The following is a 25576-nucleotide window of genomic DNA, read 5'->3' on the forward strand; positions in this document are numbered from 1 at the left end:
GAATTTGAAAAGAGCTAGGGGTGAAGATGTTTGTTAGGAGAGATGGTCAAGCTGTGTATTTATTTTGGGGAAGTAAATGCTACATTAGTGAAACAAGCCAAAACTAATAGCCTGGGTTTTGTTACATTTTGAATTTCTGTGTCTACGCTTTGTAAACAAGGGTGTAAGTGCACTTAACTGAAACCACTGTTGATGGTCCCTCTGCAAAGCCTGCTGAAAAGGCTGTTAGCATTGTCAGTCTAGTGTGAAGAATATAAGCCTGGCACTTGGGAAACTTCCCTCTGCTTTCATCTCTGCCACTGATCTACTGAGTGACCTTGAACGAGTCAGAAAGTTTCTTCAGCTCTCCATTTACCCCTCTGAAAAGGACACAGTGTACTTGGCCCATGTTTATAACGATGATGTCTTGGAGTGAGAAAGGCATGGTTTAGATTAATTTATCTTACGATCACCAGGACAGCCGAGTAGGAACTGCAGAGTATGTGCTGTGGGATCCAGTACAGCTGATGGCACTGGGTCTCTCCTGGCCTGTCAGCTACGGTTCAGGGAGGAATGCTTTGACAGCATCGGGAATAGTTGCCGTAATTCACCACTGGGCAGATGAATGCGCTGTAGCAGGGGAAGCGCTCTGTTCGTGCTGCTGTGCCGTCTGCCCTACGCTACTGGGGCAGGGAGCACACATTAGCTTTCAGGATTTCAGTGCAGTTTTGCAGTAAGGTGCAGAGTGCAAAGCGGTCCGCTGCCCCCGAAACAATGGACGGTGGTGCCTTGCAATCCTGGTGGCAGGCCTGTGACTGTTGCACCTGAGCAACACTTGTGTCTCGTCTACACACCTAGTTCTCTGTCCTGCTGGCTTTCACTAGGCACTGGGAGGTGGTTTGGGAACCGTTCCTCATGAGGATCACACCAGTGTTCGCAGCAAAATCCACCAGGCATGTCTTCATTCTGTCTGTCTGTCTTTCCTTCCTTCCCTGTTAGTTACCCTGGAGGCCCAAATACCCCGGCAGGAATGGGGATCCCCCCACACACGAGGCCACCGGCCGATTTCACCCAGCCGGCTGCGGCTGCGCGCGACCGGCTCCAGCCACAGCTACAGCTACAGCCACGGTGGCAGCCCTTCAGGAAACGCAGAATAAGGACATGAACCAGTATGGACCGGTAAGAGAGTAACCCCTGTGTCTTCATACTGCCGGAGCTGGGCCATTATGGGGAATTGGGCTGCTCTTCCTACTCCCCTCTTGATTAGGGTGCCACCTCTATTTCTTTTGTGTGTGTGTGTGCATGAGCATGGTTATAAATTCTTGTGAGAAACTGCTGGAATGTGTGTATGTAGGGGTGAGTCGGTCTCCTGTGTTTTTCCCCATAAATCCTGCTTGACTGTATTTTGTAGTTTGGAGATCGCCTCTTAAAAAAATGGAAGATTACCCAAAATGACGTGGTATATTGCTGCCTTTGCCAGTCCTGTGAACCTCTGAACTGGAGTACCTGGTGAAATGTTTGTTATTGTTTATTTTGACAGCTACAGTTGTTTGGTTGGTGGTTTTTTTCCCTTTAAACAAGGAAGCAACAGTGGAAAAGAGATTACCTTTTTTTAAATAATACTGTCTGTGAGAACAGCTATGAGACACGCGTTTCTGGGGATCCATAGCCTCCAGCGTGTCATGGCTCCTTGTAACAATTTTTTCTTAAAATAAACAAGAGTGTGATCAGTTCAGGTTTTTTCCTCCTTAGCTTTTTTATCTCTGAGTTTGGAAGTTTATGGGCCTGTATGCCAGGTGATGGGAGCACAGTCAGTGTCTTAGCCATTGCAGTGTTGTGCTGCATGTGCACAGCCAGCTTCCTAACCTGGTGCCCTACAGGAACACGTTGGCCAGTTCAAATGGTTTAGTTGCTCACCTTAGGGCTTAGGTCTGTCTTCCTCTCTTATGCCTTATACAGTTCCAACTGGACTTTTATTATAAATACCATCACCGCCTGTCAGATGTTGGACAACATTGAAGGAAAATGCGACATAAATCCTCCCCTCCTTCCCTCCCCCAAAAGCATGTTCAGCTCCCTCCTCCCATTTTAAATGCATGTCGCATTTTATTCTTTTTTTTTTTTCTTCTTCTTCCGTTGAAGGTTTGTTCCTCTTTCCAGATGGGTCCAACTCAGGCTTACAACAACCAGTTTATGAACCAGCCTGGTCCTCGTGGCCCTGCTTCTATGCCAGGCAACATGAACCCAGCAAGCATGGGAGCAGGCATGACACCTTCCAGCATGAGTGGGCCACCCATGGGCATGAACCAGCCTCGGCCTCCTGGAATGAGTCCCTTCAGCACCCACGGGCAGAGGATGCCTCAGCAAGCCTACCCAGGCCCGCGCCCCCAGTCTCTGCCTATACAGGGCATCAAGAGACCGTACCCAGGAGAGGTAATAAATTATGTTTTGCATACACTGTTTTGACTGAAAGTTGCAACGTGCTGGGTCACGCGTGGTGTGCATCCCTGTGAAATAGGTACATCTACATTCCAGCCTTGGTAGGAACACTGCCGGTAAAATACGAGCGGCAGCAGCTCTTCCTTTTTGGCTTCTGAAGGGTTCAGGTTGGCCCTTGCTATGGTAGTCAAGATGCCAGTCATTAAAATCAAAAAGGCCCAAAACCAGCTGAGCCCTCAATGTCACTTCAAGATTTGATGCTAGATGATGAGTTCATAGACCTTAAGCAGACTTCCTTCACAGGAGTGGATTTATTCAGGGTGACAGCTTAAGAGATGTTGAAGGTGAAATACTTCATTTGAGCCCAATACTTATGTGAGCTGCATTTTGTGAATGGTTTTATTGTTCTAAAGAAGTACAGGGCATATGCTGTATAAACACCAGTAGTAATAACATTTAAAGACCAATTGCTTTCCAAACTTCTTGAGGCTTGATTTTCATAGGCACGGAGATGAATATAAATCAAAGCCCTCTGTGTCAGCATTTATCCAATACAGGTTTAGCTGGAGTGTAGTGTTTCTGTCTAAGTTCCCATGCTGTTACAGGAGATCTGAGTGGCTTTGTAGCCAAAATTATGTTGCCATTGACTTGTATGATGACCTTGGGCAAAGTGTGGGGTCAAAATTCGGAAGCAATTTAGCCAACCAGAGATGTAGGCAGATGAGCTTTTGGATTTTAAAATGTACCAATGCATTTTACTGTTCAGATTGCTGTGAACCGGACAGCAGACACTTGAGAACTCCACCAACTCTCTCTCAGCATCCATATCCACCTAAATGTCTTCACAAATCTAGTCACCACTTGCTGTCTTTAATCTCCTGGTGAAGTGCTCTATTACACTGAGGCTACAGCCATGGCTAGAACTTCAGGTGCAGAGCTTGGAGTATTACGATAACTGCCCTGCCTACAATAACGGTAGGAAGAGCTTGTAGATGACATACAGCAAGGAGTACCGTGGCATGCAGAAAATATAGCAAACGTTTATTACTGGGCTACATTTCTTTGCTGATCTGCAAACTTGTTTTTTGAATCAGAAATAAGAGAAGTGATGTGAGTGCTTCTCTGGGAAGGCTTTTCACTCTGTAAATACTGCCACTTACTCTACAGTGAAGTCAAGAAAACACAGAATGTGTCTTGTTCAGATGATCTTTATCTTCAGATTTCATATTTTAAGGAAGACTGTAGATCCCTTTTTGCTGCCTTAGAAGCAGGTTTTCTTTGTAGGTAAACACGATCATGTTCCCAAGAAGTCAATGCTGAACAGTGCCCACAACGTTACGTGCTTGCTGGTCTGGAATTCTGCAGATCCCGTAGATGCTATTTGCTTACGAGTTTTTGAAAGTTTCCTGTATGGAAGCTTGTTATTAACCAGTTACTTTTTCAAATTAACATTTTATTACCTTTAGAGTTCAAATTTTCGTGAGTTTGATTCCAAAACTGCAGCACAGCACTAGCTAGCGCTAGCAAGGTGTTTATGACTAGTAATAGCTTCTCTTCAGCTGTTAAGGTATTGCTAAACACTCTAGCACAAGGCCAGCCTAGCAGCTGTGTTGAGAAGGCAGACATGGACAACACAGCTTGTGTTCTCTGCCCGTTCCAGGATTATTTTATTTGTAATGTTACTTTTTCTTTTTGTCCTTCCATTCTCCGTCTGGAAAAGGAGCCCCAGGCTTGGGGCTGGTAGCACTTGCTGCCACACAGAGTTTTTGTGAACATTGCATCTGGTTGTAATTGGGGTTTCTTCAAACGCGGTGCCCTTCCACAGCACAGCAAGGCCGAGTGTATGTGTGTGTTAAGGTACACGATTATTCTTACCCCGCTTGGGTTTGTGGGATTTCCATGCTTCTGAGTGAGCATTCACCTGCAGCCATCAGGGCCTTGGTTAGGCATGAGCAGCACGGAGTGGAGGAATATTCACCTGGAGGGTTGGTTGGTTTGTTGTGATTCCACTGTTGAACGTGCGCTAATAATCCATTGGAGGCAGCTGCTTGCGTGAAACAGACCTTTGTCTTCTTTCATGTCTCTCACCTAACAGCCAAATTATGGAAACCAGCAGTATGGACCAAATAGCCAGTTTCCAAACCAGCCTGGTCAGTACCCCACTCCCAACCCTCCAAGACCCCTCACATCTCCCAACTATCCTGGACAGAGGATGCCAAGCCAGCAAAACACAGGGCAGTACCCTCCTCCGACAGTCAACATGGGGCAGTATTACAAGGTAAGAGCTGTTGGTTTGTCCTGCTGCATCTGGCAGCTGGTTATGCACAAAGTCACGTTAATGACTTCACAGCTACTGCTTCTACGTAATTCAAGGGAGAGAGCAAAGAAGCACAGTCTTTTTACTGATGTTTTGGATATCATAGAATCAAGTCAGCCAACCAAGTTGCATTGTAACTTCAGAGCAGTTCATAAAGAAAATGGAATGTTCCTGCAGCTCATTAGAGGCTTTTACAAGAAAATGCGGGTTTTGCTTTAAAAAATAGCATGTAAAAAGAAGTACCTAATGGGATTCAGGTGTAATATTTGCACCTATTCATGGCACCCTCCAGGAATACAACTTTGGAAATTTCTAATAAATAAGTTCCACATGGCGGCATCCCAGTTTCAGACCTACAGTGGCCACTTTTGGATTAAGCTGGCCCAAACTTAAAAGCTGTTCCAGCTGTAGAATTCATCTTTGAAATGAAGTTTGCGTGACTTTGTCCAACCTCTCGCTCCCCTTTTCTCCTTCTTTTCCCTCTGTGCTGCTTGTTTTGGGCAAGAATTAAGAGATGTTAAAAGTGTTGCCTGAAACCTGTTTTATGGATACATCTTGAGCACTTTGCGTTCTCCAAACTGAGTTGTGCTGAGGCTTAACATCTTTGAAGCACACACAGAAGTGATCCTTGGCACACAGGTACTCCAGTGAGTGTAAAAATGGGGAGTACCATCACTGGGCTGACCTGCTCTGGAAGCATGAGCTGTTAAGTCTCCGGACTACGTTCTGATCTTGAATGCAGGCTGAAAGAACCTAAGCTGCACATTGGTGTTGAATTGGAATTGTTCTGGTGTGATTCAGACAGAAAACACCATTGGAAAAAAAAGGGAAAACAAACTCCTTTAATGTATACGGCATCTCTTCTGCATGCAACCAGGCTGTCCACTGTGGTACCCAAAAGGATGCCTGTTGCATCATGGCAGCTTTTGCAGCACGCTGCCAGGAAGTACACGAGGAGGAGACAGATCCTCAACTATTGTAACTCCAGTGCAGTCATTTATGCTGAAGTAACAGCAGAAGAGCTCAGTCAATTTCTTGTGACAGATTTTTTTAATACATTCTAAATTTTAGATGGGGTTAAAGTTTTTTGTGTACAGGATAGTTCTAACAGGGCACCTTTGGTCTTTCCAGTGCATCTCCTACTTTGTATCTAAATACCAACCATTCTGGAAACAGAAATGAAAAGACCTTGTTAAGAAAGGAGGTTAACTTGGCTAGGGGAAGAATGCTAGTTTGCCACAGACGGGACCTGAAGTGTTGGATTGTAGTGATTGTGGAGGTAGTAACTGTGTGTGTTAAAGAGAAAAAGCAAAGATCATTGGAAATGTCAATGCTTAAGATTTCAGAAGGCAGCACTCACATGTACTTTTGAGTATCCTAGGCTAGCAGCACAGCACTTGGGTACAGAATCACTTTTGGAGTCCTGATACTTTGTCTGTCTGTACAGATTTTCACCCTGTGGTGTTCCCATGGCCACGTGCTTATGGCGCACGAGCTATTGCAAGAGAGTGCTGTGCAATTGCAGTTTTGTTTCACGTCAGCTTCCTTGGCATCTTCGTTGCTAGTTTATTCTCTAACTGCAACTGTCCCCTTAATTACAAGAAACAAAACCAGTGGTGTTGTAATATTACAGCTACTGTTTATGTTTAACTATCCTTTTTCTCTTAGTTCTTCTTATTCAGCAAACTAAGAACAGAATCAGATTGTAGGTACACAGAATAAAAGACATCCCCTGACCCCCAGAGCTTTTACTCCAAGTAGACGAGTTGGACAAGGGTGGAAGAAAGGATAGATGGAAGTAAAAGGGACACAGACATTCTAATGGCGTGTCTTTGGGTTTTCTTTTTCACGTAGGCTTTTGTGCCCTGGGCCTGTCTGGGAGGAAGCCAAAGAGATGGGTGGGTTAGGGTGGTGTGGAAAAACTGAAGCGAATGGCTGGCTGGTTTTGGGGAGAGAGCATTCAGAGGAAGGCGAGCACCCTCTTGGCAGCCTTGCTTCTGTCTGGTCAGTGCCTGCATTAAGCTGGCTGGTCTGCTGGTTTCAGTTCCTGCTTTGCTCTCCTAGTCTGCCTCTTCCCCAAAGGCCTCATGGGACGTCCTGTGGTTACTTGTCCTTCTGGAGACAGAGGGGCCTCCCCACCGTGTTTGTAGTCCTCAGTGTTTGATAGCAGTGCAGTTCACAAGGCTTATTATTCTGAGTTTCAGACTGCAGTAACAATGTGATGTTATTTATTTTCTAGCCATCAAGGCCTGTACCTGTGGCAAATTACCCTCATTCACCTGTTCCAGGAAACCCCACACCACCTATGACTCCAGGGAGCAATATTCCTCCATACCTGTCACCTAACCAAGATGTCAAACCACCATTCCCACCTGACATTAAACCAAATATCAATGCTTTACCACCACCTCCAAGTGAGTAGCAAACAGAATGCTCATGTCCCTCTGTTCTCTGCCACGTACGTTGCGGAGTCAGGAAGCCAGCTCTGGTGGCTGCTCTGGGAGAGGCTGGGGCTGCCAGGTCGTGACAGGGGGCATGCGCGGTGCAGCTCACTAGGGCCAGTGGACAGGAAAGAGAAAGATTGCTATCCCCTCCCTAAAACAGGATCGGAAAAGTTCTTCCAGGATACACATGTAAGGATTTTACTCCTGAAGTGCTCCTTTGATATGCTTCCTGAGGATAAAACACCTGATTTTGGGTTGTGTTGTGCGTGCTTGGTAGGCTTGTTTACTGTATGAACTTTGACTGTGGTCTGCTTTGTTCAAGGGCAACGCCATTCATTGAGCATCGCTGCGGAATAGCGTCACACGTGAATATTTATAGCGGTGTCTCAGTTGTGATCCATACAGGCTCCTTAGGAATATTCAGTAGTATGCCAGAAATTGATCTATGTTCCTTTCAAAGCCTCTCAACGTCACACCTACATTTGGCAGGGAACAGGGCAGGAATAACAAGATCTCTCTGACGCTATACTTGCACAAGCTGTTGGAGGTTTTGAAGTGACTGATGAGCAATAGGAGACATCAGTTACCGGAGAACTGGGGGAACCTGTATGTTTTCTGTCAAGTAACTGCCGCTGCATGAGCGCTTTGCAGCCGGTGGTCGGAGTTCAGGATGGCTGAAAAATGAAGGAGAAGAAAGTGGCCTGCAGTGTTATTTGGGCGAGAACACAGCATTTGAAGACATTTGGAGTTTATAGGGCAGGTGTAAGTTACCTCATGTTACGGGATCAGATAGTAATTGAATACCAGTGACTTTGGTCGTTGGATAGTTTCAGCTGATGAAATTGTTGGAACTAATTGGGTAATGTTGATCCCAGTGCAAAGCGGGGAAAATAAGCATTATCACAGTTTGCCATAATTGGGAGATTTGTTGTCAGTCTTCTGCCAAGAGAGTAAGCCTGGACACAGAACCCATTCTGTAACAAAAAATGGGAATTCTTGCCATGCCTGGTTTCTTGTTGTGGCCAAAACGCTAAGGTCCTAATGTTAAGTGTGGGAGAGTAGAAGACTTGGGTTGGCAGTCGCTCTGAGTTTGAGCCCTGTCACTTGTACCAGTTCGATAACGTAGTGACTTGTGATTTTCTTTTTTGTGCTCATGAACCTGCAAAGTTAGACCCAGTAGCAGATCACTGTGCCATTTGTTACTATGCGGTATAAATATACACATTATTATCGCACCGCAGATGCTAAAGGGAAAGTTCACACTTTCTCTCCCTCTTCGATCCCAGCCAACCACAATGATGAGCTGCGTCTGACGTTTCCCGTGAGAGATGGCGTGGTGCTGGAGCCCTTCCGGCTGGAGCACAACCTGGCAGTCAGTAACCATGTCTTTCACTTGCGGCCAACCGTTCATCAGACGCTGATGTGGAGGTAAGCTCAGCCGTGCTGCGGGCAAGCCTTGCGCCCAGGGATGGAGGAGTGGCAGGCCAGACAAACTTCGTTTAGGTTTGCCGTGAGTCTGATGTGGCCTAGATAGGAAAAACGCCCTTTAAACTCACAGCTACTCTCACCTGTCGCTTTCCGGAGACAAGACGTTCTAAAATGCTTCCTGATCTGTCTTGCATCTCCTTGCTGACAGCACATGGCATGCGGTGTCTGAAAAAATCACTGCAGCTGCTCCATCTTTTCTCTGGGTGGCACAGGCGTGGGACGTGCACGATTGACACCAGTACAAACTTCCCTTTGGGAGACTGAAGATTAGGGGCTTTGTGGCCTGCAGAATGTTAGTTGCAGGAGTAACTACGTGGGTCTGTTACAGTTTATGCTTAAATTAAATGGTGCAGAATGAAAAATAGCACATTAGTGCAGGACCAGATTCAGAGGCTTGGTAAAATCGTTTGGAAACACGAGCGCTCAAATCCTACAGACTTTAGGAACTAGCTTCCTAAGTTGCCCCTCTACCGTAACTCCCCAGGTAAGGACAGGTCAGAAATACTGAGCATCGCCTGCCACACTCAAAGGCTTCTGGCTTTCAGTGACAGCAAGTGCTACTTTCCAGCCGAGGAATAGTTTTCCTAGGTGGTATTTCCCTGCATTTAATGTGGATCAGCATAAGCCATTCCAGGTTACAGGGATTCTGTAGCAGCCGAGATGGTACAGTGCAGCACCCCAAGCGTATCTTGTCGGTCTCTTCCCTGAGCCTGGACCACATACCCCCTGACCTTAATGGGAGTGATAACTTAGAGCTTCAGCTTTTGTCCCTGTGGGGATCATCTTCCCATTCACTGGAATCCACCTGAGACTTCCGTTTTCATGGTGTGAGGGGGGCAGAGAGGTGTGCTCAGTTCCCTGCCCCCGGGACGGACTCTGGCTGTAAAGCTGAGGCTTAATGCGGGATGCAGGAGCCCTTGCTGCCACGGTACTCCCTGCCCTGAGGTTGGAGAGGAGGGAGATTGCAGGCAGACCACATCCAATAATTAACACCTAACTTTGAGGTCAGCTATTGCTTACTTGCATTTCATTATCGTGGAGTACTCGCAGCAGAGGGAGTTTTGGCAGTTATTTGCTGGTTCTTATTAATAAGTAATCACTACTGGGGATTGTGCTGGCTCATTCAGTAGATTTATAGTGCTGCACTGAGGCATGAGGCTGTTTCTTAATATCTGTTCTTTCTTTCTTCCTGAGCTCACCGAACACATAGCCTTTATTTAAACTTATTTTAATGAAGACTCATAGGTAAACTGTGCTCAGGTCTACTGTTGTGAAAAGCTTGTTAATGGCGGGGAGAACGGATAGCCCTGTAATGAAGTCATTTCACATTTAACTCGGGCTGGACGGATTCCAGAAAAATGAATTAGTCACATGTGTGGATGGATTTTGGTTTTACAAAGAATGGTGGAATCGAGCCAATTCTGAATATTTGTCTGCCAGTTAAAATATTCAGCAAAACTTCTCACGTGTACGCACATAATGAATAGCAATGCAACTGTTTTTCTCCCCGCTGGGAACTTTTCACGGTTACAAGAACCAGAAAGGTTGAAGGCAGGGAAAATGTCTCCTTGAAGCTGGTTCAGTGTTAGCACTGCTCAGTTACCGAGAGCCTCCCACGGTGCCGGCGCCACGTGCTACAAACGTGAGGGTCCCCTGGGCTCTGTCGCCGCTTTGACATTCAGCAGCCTGCTGGGAGTCCTCGGGGACGCACTCAACCTGCCCGGAGTTTATAGCGGAGGTACCAAGCCCTGCATCCCTCCGAGTGTGGGAGACTGCCTGCGTTGCTGTGAGGTCTGTCTCCAGTGGGTCTTGAAGAGAGAGCTTCCAAAAAATTGTTACTAAAATACTGGAAAAAAGCCTGGAAACACAATATAGATGGATTATGTTGAAAGGTCAGGTAATTCGTATTCTATACCTTTCTATTTAAAAAAAACCCATGTGTTTATCCAGTGCTAAATCTTGATGCTTTGCAATCCAGAAAAGATGGTGTTAAGTCAGAATTGAAATCTCTGGGTTTGGATAAGGAAAATGGCAGTCATGGTGATGATCTCCTGAATGAGCTGCTCCTCATGGATCTTAGAAAGATAACTTCTTTCAGGCAAGATGAAGAAATGAGCACCTAGATTTTCAAGCATAAAAGATAATCATTCACCTGTCTTAACGCTGTCGGAAACAGCAGAATCCTGACATTTCAGTTCATGTTCTTTTACATTTCTTCTTAGACTGACTTATTCTTAACACGAGGTTAACATCCACGTATGAAACTGAAGTCATAGTCTTTAGCCACTATGATTAACTTCATCTCAGCCTCTTCCTTTTTTGAAGGTGTTACAAAACTAATTTTTGAGTAGCTAAATAGCATGTGGGCGTTATTAGTGGAGAGGTGGGAGGAATTCATGCTCTGAAAGCAGGTCTGAGTTGGGTAGATTTCATCCACGGCTGTGCTAATTTGGAATCACAGAAACACAGGGTGTGAGATGCGGGGTTCGCTTTATCTCAGCTGGTGTACCTGTTCCAAGGCAGCATTAGCGGTACCTGTATTTTGTCTGACGAGGGTTCATTCAAACGCTCTGAGGCAGTGAAGAATCCATAGCTTTCCAGCACAACCACTGTATCACTTGCCTGTTCCTAACCCTTAACCCATGGGAAGGACCTCCCCGGCGTTAACATTTTTCTTTGGGCAGCATCATTCCATGGTCTGGTTTTGGAGAGTGGTTTGAGATGTTCTCTTAGAAAATCCCTCATAAGTGTGAAATATTAACAGCAGCTTTGCGGCATGCTTGCATCATTAATTCATCATGACTTGCTTCTTTTAAGAGCTTTATGAAGAAAGTATATTATATCCTTTCCTGGCAATAATTCCAGAAAAATAATCTGACTGATAAAGAAAAAGCGTTTCTAGCGTCAAAACAACCTTCCTGAGCAATGTGAAAGCAAAGTTAAAGGAAGATTTATTGGTTGTTGTACAGGTCTGACTTGGAATTACAGTTCAAGTGCTATCACCATGAAGACAGACAAATGAACACAAACTGGCCAGCTTCAGTCCAGGTCAGCGTTAATGCAACCCCACTTACCATCGAACGTGGCGACAACAAGACATCTCATAAACCTCTGCACCTAAAGCACGTCTGCCAGCCTGGAAGAAACACGATTCAAATTACGGTCACAGCATGTTGTTGTGTAAGTACACCTAGCTCTGGGGGCAGCTGCTGCTGCTGAGCTGGCTGTTTAGTACTGTTTGCAAATGTCGCCTTCGCTGAAAGAGCCCTGCTCTCATTTTTTTCCATGCCTTTTTCTGGTGAGGTGCTTGTTTGCTGATGTTGACACAGTCGGAGCGCTGATGTGGGAATCTTGGCTGCTGAATTACTGCAGAAGGCAGTGGTGTCCTTCCGATGTCTCGGAGAAGGCTTGTGGTCTGGGAGAGGAAGGGAGTTTGATCCCTACCTGTTTAGCCTGTGCCGGTGATTCGAGGCAGCTCAAGTGTATTAATGGAGAAGGAAGGAAGGAACAATGGTTATTGTGATGCAGACCGCTGACCGGTACTAATTTAACTTAATTTAATTTAATTAGGGTGTTAAACTGCGTTTGCTGTTTGCTTTGACAGGAGGACGTCCACACCGTAATCGGTGGTGGTGATGGTGATTTTCCAAATAGCTTTTCAGATGAAAAACTTGCATTTCATGATGCAGTCCAGGCCATGCAACTTCGTCTTTCTCCTTCTCCGTGGTTTAGTTACTCCGGGGGATGAGCACTGCATTTTCAGTGCGGACTGTTGTGCAGACACAGGCTGAGCTTTTGGCTGTTGGGTCGTCACTGATGAGAGAGCCCGCTGCTGCCTCTCCCAGGCTCACAGTTTGAGGCGCTTCGACAAGAAGCCATCCACCCGTTTTGCTGTGCTTCACACTGACGCTTCTCCACATCATGTCATTTGTCTGCTGGCTCAGAGCAGGGGCAGCTTCCCGTGAATCCACAATGAGTTCTGTGTTGGGGAAGAAGGTTCGCTTGGTTCCAGACAAATCAGTAACAAATGGTTTTTGCAACTTCCGACGTAGTCTGAGGGCAGGCAGGTAGGCAGGCTAGGCTGTGTCAGAGAATCCAGGGGCTTAAAAATAAACCCTGATGTCAGATGACTGCGGCAGCACTATCTATTCTGAATATTAAGGAGGGAGAAAATGCAGGAAACCTTTGCTTTTTTTGAAAGCCCTTGTATTCCATTGTGCTCCTGGAGCATGGAAGGAACATAGTGTGCAGCGTGTAGAACATCCCTGGGGGGAGTGCGTGCACGCAGCAGAGCAGAAGCAGCCTTCCTGTGTAAGCGGCAGGCTCTTAGGGAAGCCACGATTCCAAGGGAAGAACGCAGCTCTGTTTAGCGTACGTACCGCCTGTGCTGGGGCCTCCTGGTAACGAAATGCCTTCTCTTTCAGTCACACTTGTTCGTGTTGCAGCTAGTACACCGGCCATCAGTGCGCTCCGTACTTCAAGGTCTCCTAAAGAAGCGCCTCCTCCCAGCAGAGCACTGCATCACTAAGAGTGAGTGTCATTTTGCAAGGGTGGCGTCTGTCCGGAATGCCTGTGTTCAGCTGTGACGAGCTGTTGTGATGAGCATGGAAAACCTCAGACTGTGCTTGTCAGGGACTTCCAGAACATCATGTGCATAGAGGCAGTCCTCAAACGTTGAGGGCTATTTGCATGGGGATTACAAAGTACCAAGGACACAAGCTTAGTGCCTAATGAGGATTCTCCCCTTCCAGGAGAAACTCTCCAGCTTTTCCCCTATATTTGGTTTTGATTTAATTAAAAGCCCCATGCAGAAAGTTGAGTCTTTATTTGTTTAGAGCTGCTCTAAGTGCTTGTGTGGCACTTTACTTGGTTGAGGTACAGCTGATAAGCGTGTGTGGTGGTCTGTCTCTTTGGGAGAATGTTCTGAATTATGCAGAGTGACACCCATGTGGATAAATCGGCCTTTACAGGTTGAAGCATTGGTCTTTCAGATTTCTGTGTTAGAATTTACAGCACACTTGTGTTTTCTCACACTCACACGTACCTTCTTCCTAAACAGTAAAGAGAAACTTCAGTAGCGTAGCAGCTTCCTCTGGCAACGCGACGCTAAATGGGGAAGATGGCGTAGAGCAAACTGCTATTAAGGTGTCTCTGAAGTGTCCGATCACATTCCGGCGGATTCAGCTCCCAGCACGGGGTCACGACTGCAAGCATGTACAAGTGAGTAGGTGCCGGTGGCCTGGCAGTACTCCCTCAGCCGGGTGTTGTTACCGTACCTTTAGCTTGGTTATGGCAGGAGAGAGCCTAGTGAAATGGGATTTCTCTGTGTCTGTCATCCAGAACAATTAACTCCTTGTAATGTTAATTGTGGAGGGAGAAAGTAAGATAGGTGGTTTAGCTTTCAGTGCTAGTAGGCTTTCTTCACGGCAGTTTAACTTCTGTCCGACTGATTCAGGTAATGCGGTGCTTCCCTTTGATTTCCTCTTTTCTCCTTCTTTGTCCCTTTCCGATACCCAGTGCTTTGATCTGGAATCTTACCTGCAGCTGAACTGTGAGAGGGGGACTTGGAGGTGTCCAGTATGCAAGTAAGTGCCACCGTGTGCGTGGAATCTGACCGCATTCAGATCACGCTTCAGGTCGCGGAGGGGAGGAAAAGGGGGTGCTGGGAGGTGAGGTCTATGTGTTACCTAGTAGCAGGCAGTCCAGTGAGAATTCTTGGGGTGGTTCATAACTGAGGGAACACCCTGGCTCAGGAGAAATTTAAAAACAGATGATGAGAGCTGCTTCCTCGCAAAATACCCATGCTGCGAGCTCTCGTTACAGGCTGTCAGCGCGTTGCGTAGGGTTCAAAAGGAGCTCAAATTTTTACATGGATAAGACAGGTACCTACATAAATGAATGAACTGGGAGTTTGTCTTCCCCGAGAGTGTGAAGTAGAAGCATCGAGCAGACAACAGCATGCCACGGCAAAAGAACGGATGGTCTTTTGTAGAGCTGTTTGTGTATAATTGGAATGTTGTAATGCCCAAATCACTGAACTTCAAATATGTAGATAATGAAGTGTTCAGTGTCCAGCTGAAATAAGGGTGCTAAATAACTGCCCTGGGTGCTGTGCTTTGTGTCACACAGACACGCCGTTAAGGGCAGTGTGAAGGAGAGGGGGAATTTTAGATGCTGCAGCATTTCCCAGTAATTAGGTAGGAAATGAAGTTGGATCCTCAGAGGTCAAATTCAACATAAAGCGCAAACTGAACAGGAAGGATTCTCGTCCAGAGTAAGGCTGATGTTAAAAAAGGTAAAAGATTTCCAAGGAGCAGAAGTTGGGAGTGATTGCTTTCAGCCTGATGTTTTGACCAGACAGCTAGTATGCTGCAGAAGAAATGGAACAGGAAGCTTTGGAGCGGCTGCAGGCTGCCCATTCTTAGGTTTAACTGGGCAGAGGGAATCGCGGAACGTCTGGAGGCCAGCTCAGTGTCTGTAACCTACTGTGCCCAGCCCACAGGGTTACCAGCCTGTCCAGCCTCAGCTGAGGAGCCAGGGCTCTTCAGGCCAAGCGGCTGAAGCTGCAGCACTTTGTACTTGGTCTCTGCAAGTCTCCAGTTCAATCCCTGCTGCGCCAGTGATGTTAGGGATAAACAGGAGGTTTTCCCTTCCGTGGACATTGCAGACTTGAAGGGAGCTTGTTCAGATGACTCTCCATGACTGATACATGTCCTGAAGTGCAGGTGCTTTCTCTGAGCTACCTGAATCTGTTCTGCCTTCTAAGTTAGGCTACAAATATGACAAGAATCGAACATCTTGCTGCTTACTTGATGTATTCATACATCCAGGCCAAATATTTGGTCTCGTTTCTCTGAGTATGAGCAATCTGCATTCAGATCTAAGTGCCTACATAACTAAATCATTTCCTGTTTTGTTTGGTTCTGTCCCCATCTGTGCTGTTCTTAAGTAAAATAGGTATAATAGGTGGTTACTGTAACTCAGAAAAAAAATCCAGTCTGTAAAAAAAAATGAAAACGGGTGCTAACTGATGTTCACGGGAGAAATCTGCTGTGTTTGAAAACCCTTTAAATTCACAAGATATTTCACTAAAAAAATAATGTAAAGGATATGAACAGCTTGTGGACACACACAGGTAGATGTGTCCTTATCCTTGTGATGTAGAGTACTGTTGTCCTGGTATATGCGGGTGTAGAACTGGAGCCGTTTGCCCCGAATCATTCCTAAACTACGTGTTACAGATAGTGAGTTGGTGGATCCCAGCCTGCTGATTTCATCACTAACCTGTCCTTTTTCCTGCCCTCTTTGACACATGTGTAGCGATGTACTAACATGAGGTGTTTTTTTTTTTACTTTCCAGTAAAACCGCTGTGCTGGAGGGATTGGAGGTTGACCAGTATATGTGGGGTATTCTGAACGCTATACAAAAGTAAGTGAACTTACTAATTTCTGATACCCAAGACTCAGCAGCTAGGGGGTACGTCAGTGAGTGTTGAGGTAGTCATGCCAAAGTCGATCTTCGTGGCCAAATGCAAATACTCTATTTCCTGGCTCCTTGGTAGAGCTAATGATACGGTGAATCCGTTTCCACCTACTTACTAGGTCTTGCTTGGGTTACTGTTGATGGCAGCCTCGCCGATGAAGCGGAGGGAAGGGTGAGAATGGGGGATTGAGTGCTTTCTCATGTTTAGGAGTAATCCCTCTGATTCACGTGTGGCAGACCACGCAGATACGTTTGGATTTCGTTTCATATATAATTAATTAATGTGCTAAAATTTTCACGTTACTTTACAGCTCAGAGTTTGAAGAAGTTACCATTGACCCAACTTGCAGCTGGAGGCCGGTCCCTATAAAGTCAGACATTCACATCAAAGATGACCCAGATGGCATTCCCTCCAAAAGATTTAAGACCATGAGTCCAAGCCAGATGATCATGCCAAATGTGATGGAGATGATTGCAGCTCTGGGTCCTGGCCCATCACCTTACCCATCGCTACCCCCTCCTCCAGGAGGCAACAACTCCGCTGAATACGGCAACCAAGGTTAGCGTTACAGCGTTGCGCACCAGCAAACTGTGGGGCTGCAGTCCTGAAATTCTGCACTGGGCTTTGCATCTAAGATCAGTCTGTTCGAGGAAAATAGGTTTCAGTAAGGAGACTGGTGCTTGTTGTATTTACTGCCACGCAGCCCTCCCTGAATCAACACACACTGTGTGTTGCCTTGTATATTCATGGCCGGCCACAATGTACATCCTTCCTCATTTTTCTGCCCATCTTCCCTCTGTTCCCCTCCCACTGAAGGGAAGGCTCCTGGTGCTACAGGAGCTAGAGTAGCACGCCTGACCCATTAACCCTGCTGCCTGGGCCATGAAATGTGATGTGGCCAGGCGGGTGACGTTGGGTGGGCCACCCAGGAAGTGGACGACTCCTGCAGAAATTTTCACTCCTTTGCAAACACCTTTGCATTAGAAAATTCCCCTACCCATGTGCTGCCGGACTGAGAAACAGGGAACTAAATGCAGGCAGTGGAGACACGTATTCAAATGACGGGTATATTGTGAATAACTCAATTATACTGACAATTTTGAAAATATGAAACCAGAGACTGATTCTTTTGGAAGTAATGTGGTATGACTCAGTTCAGCTCTCGGAAAAGACCAACTGTTCACACCATCAGAATCCCCAAATTGATTACAAGGTGATATATGTGCTTTTTGCAGGCGTTTGAAGAAAAATATAGATTGCATGCAAAATATGGTTAATTTGCTCCAATGACTGCAAAACTGATGACAGATGATAAAAGTTTTTAGGTTTTCAAACAGATGACTGATTACTATAACAAAGCCAAGAGCGCTGAATCACAAATTTTCACTCGTTGAGTAGGAGTGAAGTGCAGTCAGAGCACGAGAACAGAGCCGTCTCTTCTCCGCCGTCTTTCTAGCTCGTAATCAGGGGCGGGTAGTCACGTAAGGTGGGGTTTAGGGTTTGTGTAGTGATTACTGCCTGGACTGTTATTTCCCTGCTTTTCCCTGTGGATCCTGTGACAGAGGTAGAGGGAGTCATTGCTTCTCGGAGCCCTGACTCGTCAGTGGCAGGTGAAGCCCACGCTCTCCTGTCCCTGCAGTAGGACAGTGCGCCAGGTTACCCTAATGTCTTTACAGTCACAGCTCTTGCTCCAGAGAACGGCATGCTGCCCTGCATCTTCGTTCTCCATCAATACGTGCACTGAAACTTAGTGTTCAGAATTAGGCAACGTCCTCTGATTAACAGTGCTCTAGAGCACAGCAGTAGTAGTACTACTGTGGTTTATGTGGCTTTATTTGGGTTTGACAGTAAGCATACCAAAGTGTAATTTGCAAATATAACAAATACTCAGCAATACAAGACCTAATTTCAGCTCCTTGCTATTAAATCTTTCCCGAGAAGCAAGGCAAGAGCAGCTGTATTCTGTGAGACTCATGCAGTTTGCAGATTAACAAAATGAGAATTAGTAAGGCTCTGCAGTATTTACATGGTAGATCAAAGTCCTGACTTCTGTAAGAAATACTCTTACATGGCTAATGACTTCTATTCCTCTGAGATTAACCTCCTGCTTGTGAGGCTGTGCTAAAGCAAGTGATGCAGCTACTTCAGTTTGTCAGACTCCCGTCTTGACGTGAACATTTGAAGCTGCTGTACTTCAGCAGCTGATGAACTGCAGGCTCCCCGAGCAAGCTCCAAAGTTGTTCTGTTATGTCAGAGCTCAGTATCATCCAACTCAGTTGCTTGTATGAAATAGTTGCGTGGCTTGAGTTCTGCTTTTGCTCTTCGTAGCAAATGAGCCACCAGGGTTGGTATCTCAGTTGGAGGTGTTAACGGAGGGATCTGGACAGAAAAAATACAGAGAGTAAAAGCCCTGTGTTGGGATACACACCCGCTTTGGAGTCGCAGTGAGGATCACTGGGCTGAGGTGAGACAGACCAGAACATACCGACTGTGGTCATACAGTACTTGCCGGGCAGACAAGTCCTCCAAGCTAGATGGCATATGTGTCGGGGGTAAACCCAGAGCATGTATTCTGCGTTGGTGTGGAATTTTGCTGCTTTGGAGAACATCGTTTCAGGCTGAAGTTAGGTGGATTTCATAAATTCACTAGTTTCTCATTACAAGCATGCACATCCACATGCTGAAACAGAGGCCACAGGCAACCAGTTTGTAACTCAGAAAATGAGAAGAGTAGATCCAAGAGGAGAAGATTGATGTATTTGCGGACGGTCAAGTGAATTTTATCAGGTTTTGTGGGGGCAAGAAGAGTTACATCACAAACCTCAGTTAGACATGAACGCCTCCTCTGCATTATTGTAATGGAAGTTGCCTACTGATGCTGCAGAAGCAGGGGTAAGCCAGATGCTGCGCTCTGAACTGGCACGGTGGCACCATCCTGATACCGCTGTGCCAGGTTCATCAGAAAGGGAAGCAATGTCACAGTCTTACTGAGCGCAGGGAAGCGCAGACGTCAATAACTCGGGTGTTGTATGAATAATGTTGGACTTGGGCAGTCTCGGTTGCAGCAAGGTGCTTCCAGGTGCAAATATGCGATAGAATTTAATATCCCTTTCGCTTCTCAGCTGGGTTACGTTGATGTGGTGACTTGACAGTAGTTTTTCAAAATGCCAGCAGATGAGTTATTACAGCAGCCCGTATTTGAAAGCTGAGTGCTGTTTTCCCCTCCCTGTTCCTCCAGCTCGCTCCAGCAGGGAGGAGCACGTGCTGTCCCATCCGGCGTTGCAGCTGCCGTGTTCTGTGCAGGGAGGATGCTGTCCTGCGCAGCTTTTGCGAGACACTCCGAGAGGACAACCTTGGGAAACAACTAGCTTCTTTCATATCACGTCTGTTTCTCTTCTAGGCAACAGTTACCAAGGTCACGGCAATTTTGACTTCCCGCACGGGAATCCCGGCGGCACGTCGATGAACGACTTCATGCATGGGCCGCAGCTGTCACATCCCCCAGACATGCCGAGCAGCATGGCAGCTCTCGACAAACCTCTCAGTCACCCCATGCAGGAATCTGTAAGTAATGGTGCTGTGGACCTAGGTGTTCCTTTGTGGGGGTAAGGAGCTCTCATCCAGCTAACACACTTGCCTTCTGAACTGTTTTTACCTCACTTGGGAAGTTTGTGAAGTAGAGTAGTCCTGAGAAATGCCAAAATTGCCATTTTTAGTTTCTGGCCTTTTTGAGTTTTTGGAGAAGCATTTCTAAGCTTTTTGAACTGTCATTTAAGCTTGTTAATGGGAAAGAGACATCCTGGCTGGGTGTGCTTGTGTTGGTCGTTGTGCTTTGCTCGGACAGCGGGAGCAACCTGACTTCCTTCCCTAGGCCAGCAGCCTCTGCGCGTGTTCCTCTCCAGCAGACCGCTCCTTACAGCGAGACGTGGACTGGCTTCCAGGCAGGGACAGGATCTTCCCTGGCTTTGTCCCTGAGGGCAAAATCTGCATCGAAGCATTTTGAGGGGGAACTCCACCCAAATAGCCTGAAAGTCACCTTTAAGCTGTTGGGAATAGGACAAGCCCATAGGTTTCAAGGAGAGATGCTGGCATTGGTCTGAGTGTATCGATTTAGGAGACCTAAAAATGGAGATTCCTCGGGTCTCAGACAGAGAGGCAGAGCGTTGGGAAAGCAGCTTGCTCAGAGTTTCATACCCAGAACTTCACGTACCTCAGGAAACGCAGTACCACAGCAGCTGGTGATGGACAAGCTCCCAGCAGCACTTAGCTCGTAGGCATGGCTAGTTGTCTGTTTTAACTCTGTGCGGAGGGGCGGTTTGTGTTCATTTACATTACAGGGCAGGGGCTTTACAGTGTGCTGTTCCTGCACAGGGAGGATGTTTAACTTGACAAGTCATCTGTGCTGTGTCTTCAGTGACTACTAGAAAGTGCAAATTCAGAATGTAATGAGGAAATGGGGTAGCAGATGCTCCGCAACAGCCTGCTCAGTCAATGCCTCCTCTAGCTGGCAGTGGGTTTTCCAAGGGGGGTGGTGAGAAATAGGAAGAGAGCGGAGAGAGAGTTCTTAGTATAGCTTGGAGAGAGCCCAAGTAACAGAACTGTCTGCAAAGGAAGAGTCCAGAAGCTGTCACGGCTGCACCACTTTACAGGCTAATAAAGGGCAGAACAAACACGCTGTAAACTTAGTTTTACACTGACGAACTCCACACTCCCAGCTTACAGAGCTGTCTGAACTGCTGGCATCAGAACCCAGCACACACTGTTAAAATGTTAGTGAGGGGAACCGTGCGCAGCTGCTTTCCTTCGAATCGAAGGCACAGAGAATTCCTCTTCTACCTCTTGACTTCCCTGGGTCGCTGCTGTGCCTTTGCTGTAGTAGTTGCCCCAGTGTAATTTCTGAGGCAGGAGGCTATGAAGTGGTTGCACGTGGAAGTGAAGAACCGTCTGTGGCTTTCTCTACCGGGGACTGCTTACAGGTGGTAGCAGAGGTGAAAGTTGCTCAAGGCTGTGCGTGTTCCAGAGCTGGAAGAGGGTATTTGGGCAAATCTTAACAGATTTGTGGTAGCAAATCTGATACTTGCTTATGATAGCTGGCAAATAAAGTAAATCTTTGCCTCACTTTTCCCTCACCTGTCACGATACGTGAGCTGTACTGTTTGGGAGTGGGAAGCAGCGCTAAAGCCGTTTCCACCTAGTTCATGTCAGTGGCTGATTTTCTCTAATGAGGGTCAGTCTCCAGGTCCGTTAGCACAAGGGAATTGGATTGACGTTGTCAGCGTACCCACATACTCCTCAGGCCACACTTGAGGACTGTCAGTGCTCCCAGGAAGCTTGTTCAGCATTATAAAGTCTCTGCTTTCCTCTTTCTCTCTTTTTTTCCTTCTTCCTTTCTCCTCTCTCAAAAACGAACTGTTTGTCTGTAGCAGACACTCAGGAAAGGCAGCTTTTCAAATGACTGCTTTGGGAGAAATGCATGCCATGAACACATTCCTAAACTGTGTAGCTGCATGTCTTTGGAGAGACACGTCTGTCCAGAAATAACTAACGCGCACTGCGTAACCGGACTGAGGCCTTAAGATGTTGCCTGTGCTCTTGTCTGGCTTTCGGTTTTACGCGTTCAGGGTGTAGTTTGTTTTCATCTGCTGTTCACTTTGACCGTCCTGTGTTTACAAGGGGAGTTGGGATCAGATGTTTGGTCCTTTCAGACCCAAGATCTGTCTCTAACTGGAGCTGAATGCTGGTGAGGAAGCTCCTAGTTTTCCTATTTTAACGTGGCGGCCCTTACATAGTGGGGGGCAGAGGAAGTTGATCCCTCCAGATGTGCTGTGTAGGTCGCTACAGGAGCTGCAGGTGTGTTTGCCCAGCGCAGGCAGGGCTGGGTAACCAGGGCTGGATCATCACAACTACCTTCTCGCAACACTGCTGGTCCGCTCCTGAGGAAGAAGGGAAAACCAAGACCTGAAAGGTGGCTGGAAGGAACACCTCCTCCCCGGCGTGCAGTGTGGTGTGAACTGTGGAACAGGTGCTCCCGTGTCAGCGCAGGATCGCTACGGCGTGCTGCCGCCGTCGCGTGGCGTGTGTGCGCAGGAGCTGTGAACAGGTTTCGGGCAGCGGTGAGCTCGGAGCTAGCTCTAGCCTAGCGCTGGCTGCGGAGCATGTGACGAGCGGTTTGTGACCAGGCAATGGATGATCGCTCCATAGTGAGGTCACAGGAGCTGGTGCCGCTGTAAAAAGCCATCGCTCTTGTTTCTGTTTTCACTTTGCCTCTCTCACACCAGCACGAGTGTTACTGCAGCTGTGAAGTGAGCTGGTACCGAAGTGATTGAAAACTAAGTCAGAGTGGGGAAGGAACGTTTAGCTTTGATCCCTGTCATTTCCCCAGATGAGTTCACTGCCTGTCTGGAAGGACGCACCCGATGACAAAGGCATGGGTGGGAAAGTGGCCGAGAACAGCAGCAGGGCAGGGTGGCATCTTTCAGTGGTTCAGCCAGCTGCCCCAGCCGAGGAGTTGGTAAAACCATGACCTCAGTAGTGGGGAGAGAGAGGAACCATCGACTTCAGCTGCTGATCCCTGTGGTGGCGGTCGGTTTTCTCCCGAGACGCAAGGCGGGTGCTGCTCTGTGCTGTTGTGCAGCTGGCACCCGTTGCTCCGTAGCTGTACGTCGCGGCACTCCTAGAGGTCACGGCTGGGTTTTCAGGAGTTGTGGTGTTCCCAGCTGTTAAGCTGAAGATGCACTTGTGCCTGCTACAAGCTTTGCTTTTATAGACTGTAAATGTTTTAAGAGTGCCAAAGTTTACGCTCCTAAAACCGACTCTGGAGTTACCTTGCGATGTAAGCAAAGCAGCTTTATTAGCCTCGGCGTTCAGAGGGTGGGTTATGGTTTGTAAAACAAGGACGGGAGTTGCAGAGCCGAGCTGACCACGCACCAGGCGTACTGCTCCGGAGGTTTTTGCAGATGCGGAATGCAGAGAGGGACATGCTGAAGTCCTGAGTGTTTTGCTTTCTCACAGGTAGGCTGCTGGAGCCAGGTGGTTCAGAGTAGGGTGGCCTGCAGTCTTACAATGAACCGTTGTTCCCTATCCAGCGTTATCCCAGGGCCCAAGATACTGCCTTATAAACTGAATATTTATCTATGTGAAATGGTTGCCTGTGTGACATAATGTAGAATTTCTAACCTGCTTATTTGTTTTGAAATATGTCTGAGAAGATAAAAATGCCTCTTGGTTTGAATAATTACTGATATAAATATGCCACTGTGACTCTTGCTTTGTGTGTTCAGGGATAAATTTAAGAGGCTATTCAAGATAATCCTGTTTTGTTTTGTTTTCTTCCGGAAACTGCTTTCCCACTTCAACAACGCTGCCTTAAATTGCTTTTTCCACTTTGTTACTACTCAGCTTTCCTAGTTCCCGCACTTCCTGTTGCAGGTGTCCTCAGTGACTAAGGAGGGAGACAGTACTATCTGGATAGACACCTGCTCTCCCTCGGACTTTGGCAGTGTTCAGGCTGCAGGTTCATTTACGTTAAGGTGTGGTGTGTGGGCAGGTTTCGTACACGTTCGCCCCCACGGTAACAGCACTGGTGCTGCAGAACACATTCCGAGTAGTCAAACTGGGGCTCTAGTGGAGAGAAGAGTGTGTGCCACTACTCCTAAGAGTTACTTTACACTCTCATGTGGGAGCGAGGACCAGAGGTGGTGTTACGGGGTGAGTCCTGCTCATTTCCACCAACTTCATGCTACCAAAGTACTGAAAAGGACCTCGTGTAGCTGAGTATGATGGTCCCAGTGGATCAGTATTCAGGTTTCAGTGTTCATGAGTGGTGAAATGTATTTTCTTAATGCTTGTTTCTGTAATTTTTCAATTTTGTGGGAACATTTTTATTAAGTTTTGTAATACCCTCCCTTTTGCTTTCCAAAACTGAAGACTAAGGCTAAAATAACCTCGCAGTTTACTGTGATGATGAAAGGGTCAATGCTGACATGGCATTTTGCTGGTTTCTGTTGGCTTGGCTGGATGAATTTCATGCTGTTGTTCTGTGTATCTGTTCTTTTATTTCAGCTCCACTTTGTGGCAATATGTCGCATTCCTCAAAAAATGTTTACATTTTTTGCTTCTCCATATACCCAGTTAACATGAGGCATCTGGCTGGGAAGCGTTCAGACACTTCTTGCTTGTGGCATCAAGGTGCAGCCCCAAAGACTCCACTAGCATTAAATGCGACCCGCAGCGGGCGGCAGACCTGGGCTTGTGCGTTTTTGTTGCTTCTCTGTCGTGTGAGAAAGACTTTTCCCCTGTTCTTCCCTAACAGGGTCTGGGAGATGCTTGTGGTTGGGTATTTATTCCCTACGGAAGACCTGAGAAACACCAAGCTTTTGCTCGAGAACGTTCCCACGGCATGGGTCCACAGCAGGGGTGTGCCGGGTGGCGCGTTGTCCTTGCGCTCCGCCGGTTTGCAGAGCTCTGCTGACGGGCTGAGCCAGCCTGGGGTTTGTTGCCAGTGTCAGCCCCGAAAACCTCCGGCCCTGAAAGGGGGCTCTGCATCCGGTAAAGAAAAGGAGGGGAGGAGTGGGGAAGGGCTGGTCTGCGAGATGTTTGCAAGGAGCTGGAACACGAATAGGCAGCGGTGTGGGGAAACCACCCCATATGGGAGCCCAGCAGAAACAATGCATTTCCTCGGTTAATGAGTTTCCTGGCGTAGGGATCGTTATTCAACAAATTCTCCCTTCGTTCATGGAATTTCTTAGGGCTAACACATCTGCTTTGCTAATGCTGAGCAGCACCCATAAGCCTCCTTCCCTCCTCTCTGGGGTTGGTTAGTTTGCAGCCTGGAGCGCAGTTTCCCACATCACAAGGAAGCAAACCAATGGCACAAACCCAGTGTTTATCTCCCCATGCGGATAACCTTCAGACAGCTGAACGCTTCCTCTGGCACTGGGATATGGAGTTTTCTTTTCCGATTGCGCTTTTTTATTTCTGTTTGTTTTTTGGTTTGGGGTTTTTTGGTTGTGTGTGCCTTCTTAAAATTTGTTTCAGTTATTTCTTTTTGTAACATGCAGTTACAGAGTCAGGCACCGCGAGCACTGTACCTTGTGGCCTCACTTTCTTTTCCTGCTTTTTTCCTCCTCCGCAGATCCCTCATCCCGGCAGCACTGATCAGTCCCATACTTCCATGCAGCAAGGTTTGCACGTCCCTCACCCCAGCAGCCAGTCAGGGACCCCCTCCCCGCCATCCCCGCCAGCCGCCCCCGGCCGCTTCTAGCAACCATCCACACAGTGACCTGACCTTTAACCCCTCCTCAGCCTTAGAGGGTCAGGCTGGTGGACAGGGAGCACCCGACATGCCGGAGCCCTCGCTGGATGTAAGTCTGTGTCATACTATCATCTGCCTGCCACAGCGTGTGCTTCGCATCGCGGCGGGAGGG

General features: G+C 47.2%; 1 protein-coding gene across 1 annotated transcript in view; it reads left to right on the plus strand.

The window, feature by feature from the left end:
• Positions 1-25576, plus strand: part of LOC104512458 (zinc finger MIZ domain-containing protein 1-like) — a gene marked incomplete at its 5' end in the record, with an annotated part of 32451 nt that overhangs the window by 2938 nt on the left and 3937 nt on the right. Inside the window, 16 exon segments of the mRNA XM_010155438.1 lie at positions 979-1064; positions 1067-1158; positions 2140-2412; positions 4514-4696; positions 6975-7149; positions 7831-7836; positions 8466-8607; positions 11637-11847; positions 13092-13197; positions 13727-13887; positions 14185-14252; positions 16028-16096; positions 16462-16709; positions 19552-19715; positions 25285-25385; positions 25387-25513. Coding sequence (XP_010153740.1) covers positions 979-1064; positions 1067-1158; positions 2140-2412; positions 4514-4696; positions 6975-7149; positions 7831-7836; positions 8466-8607; positions 11637-11847; positions 13092-13197; positions 13727-13887; positions 14185-14252; positions 16028-16096; positions 16462-16709; positions 19552-19715; positions 25285-25385; positions 25387-25513 — 2212 coding nt within the window.

Source organism: Eurypyga helias, unplaced genomic scaffold (genome assembly GCF_000690775.1).
Source record: "Eurypyga helias isolate BGI_N326 unplaced genomic scaffold, ASM69077v1 scaffold32797, whole genome shotgun sequence".
Taxonomy (NCBI): Eukaryota; Metazoa; Chordata; class Aves; order Eurypygiformes; family Eurypygidae; genus Eurypyga; species Eurypyga helias.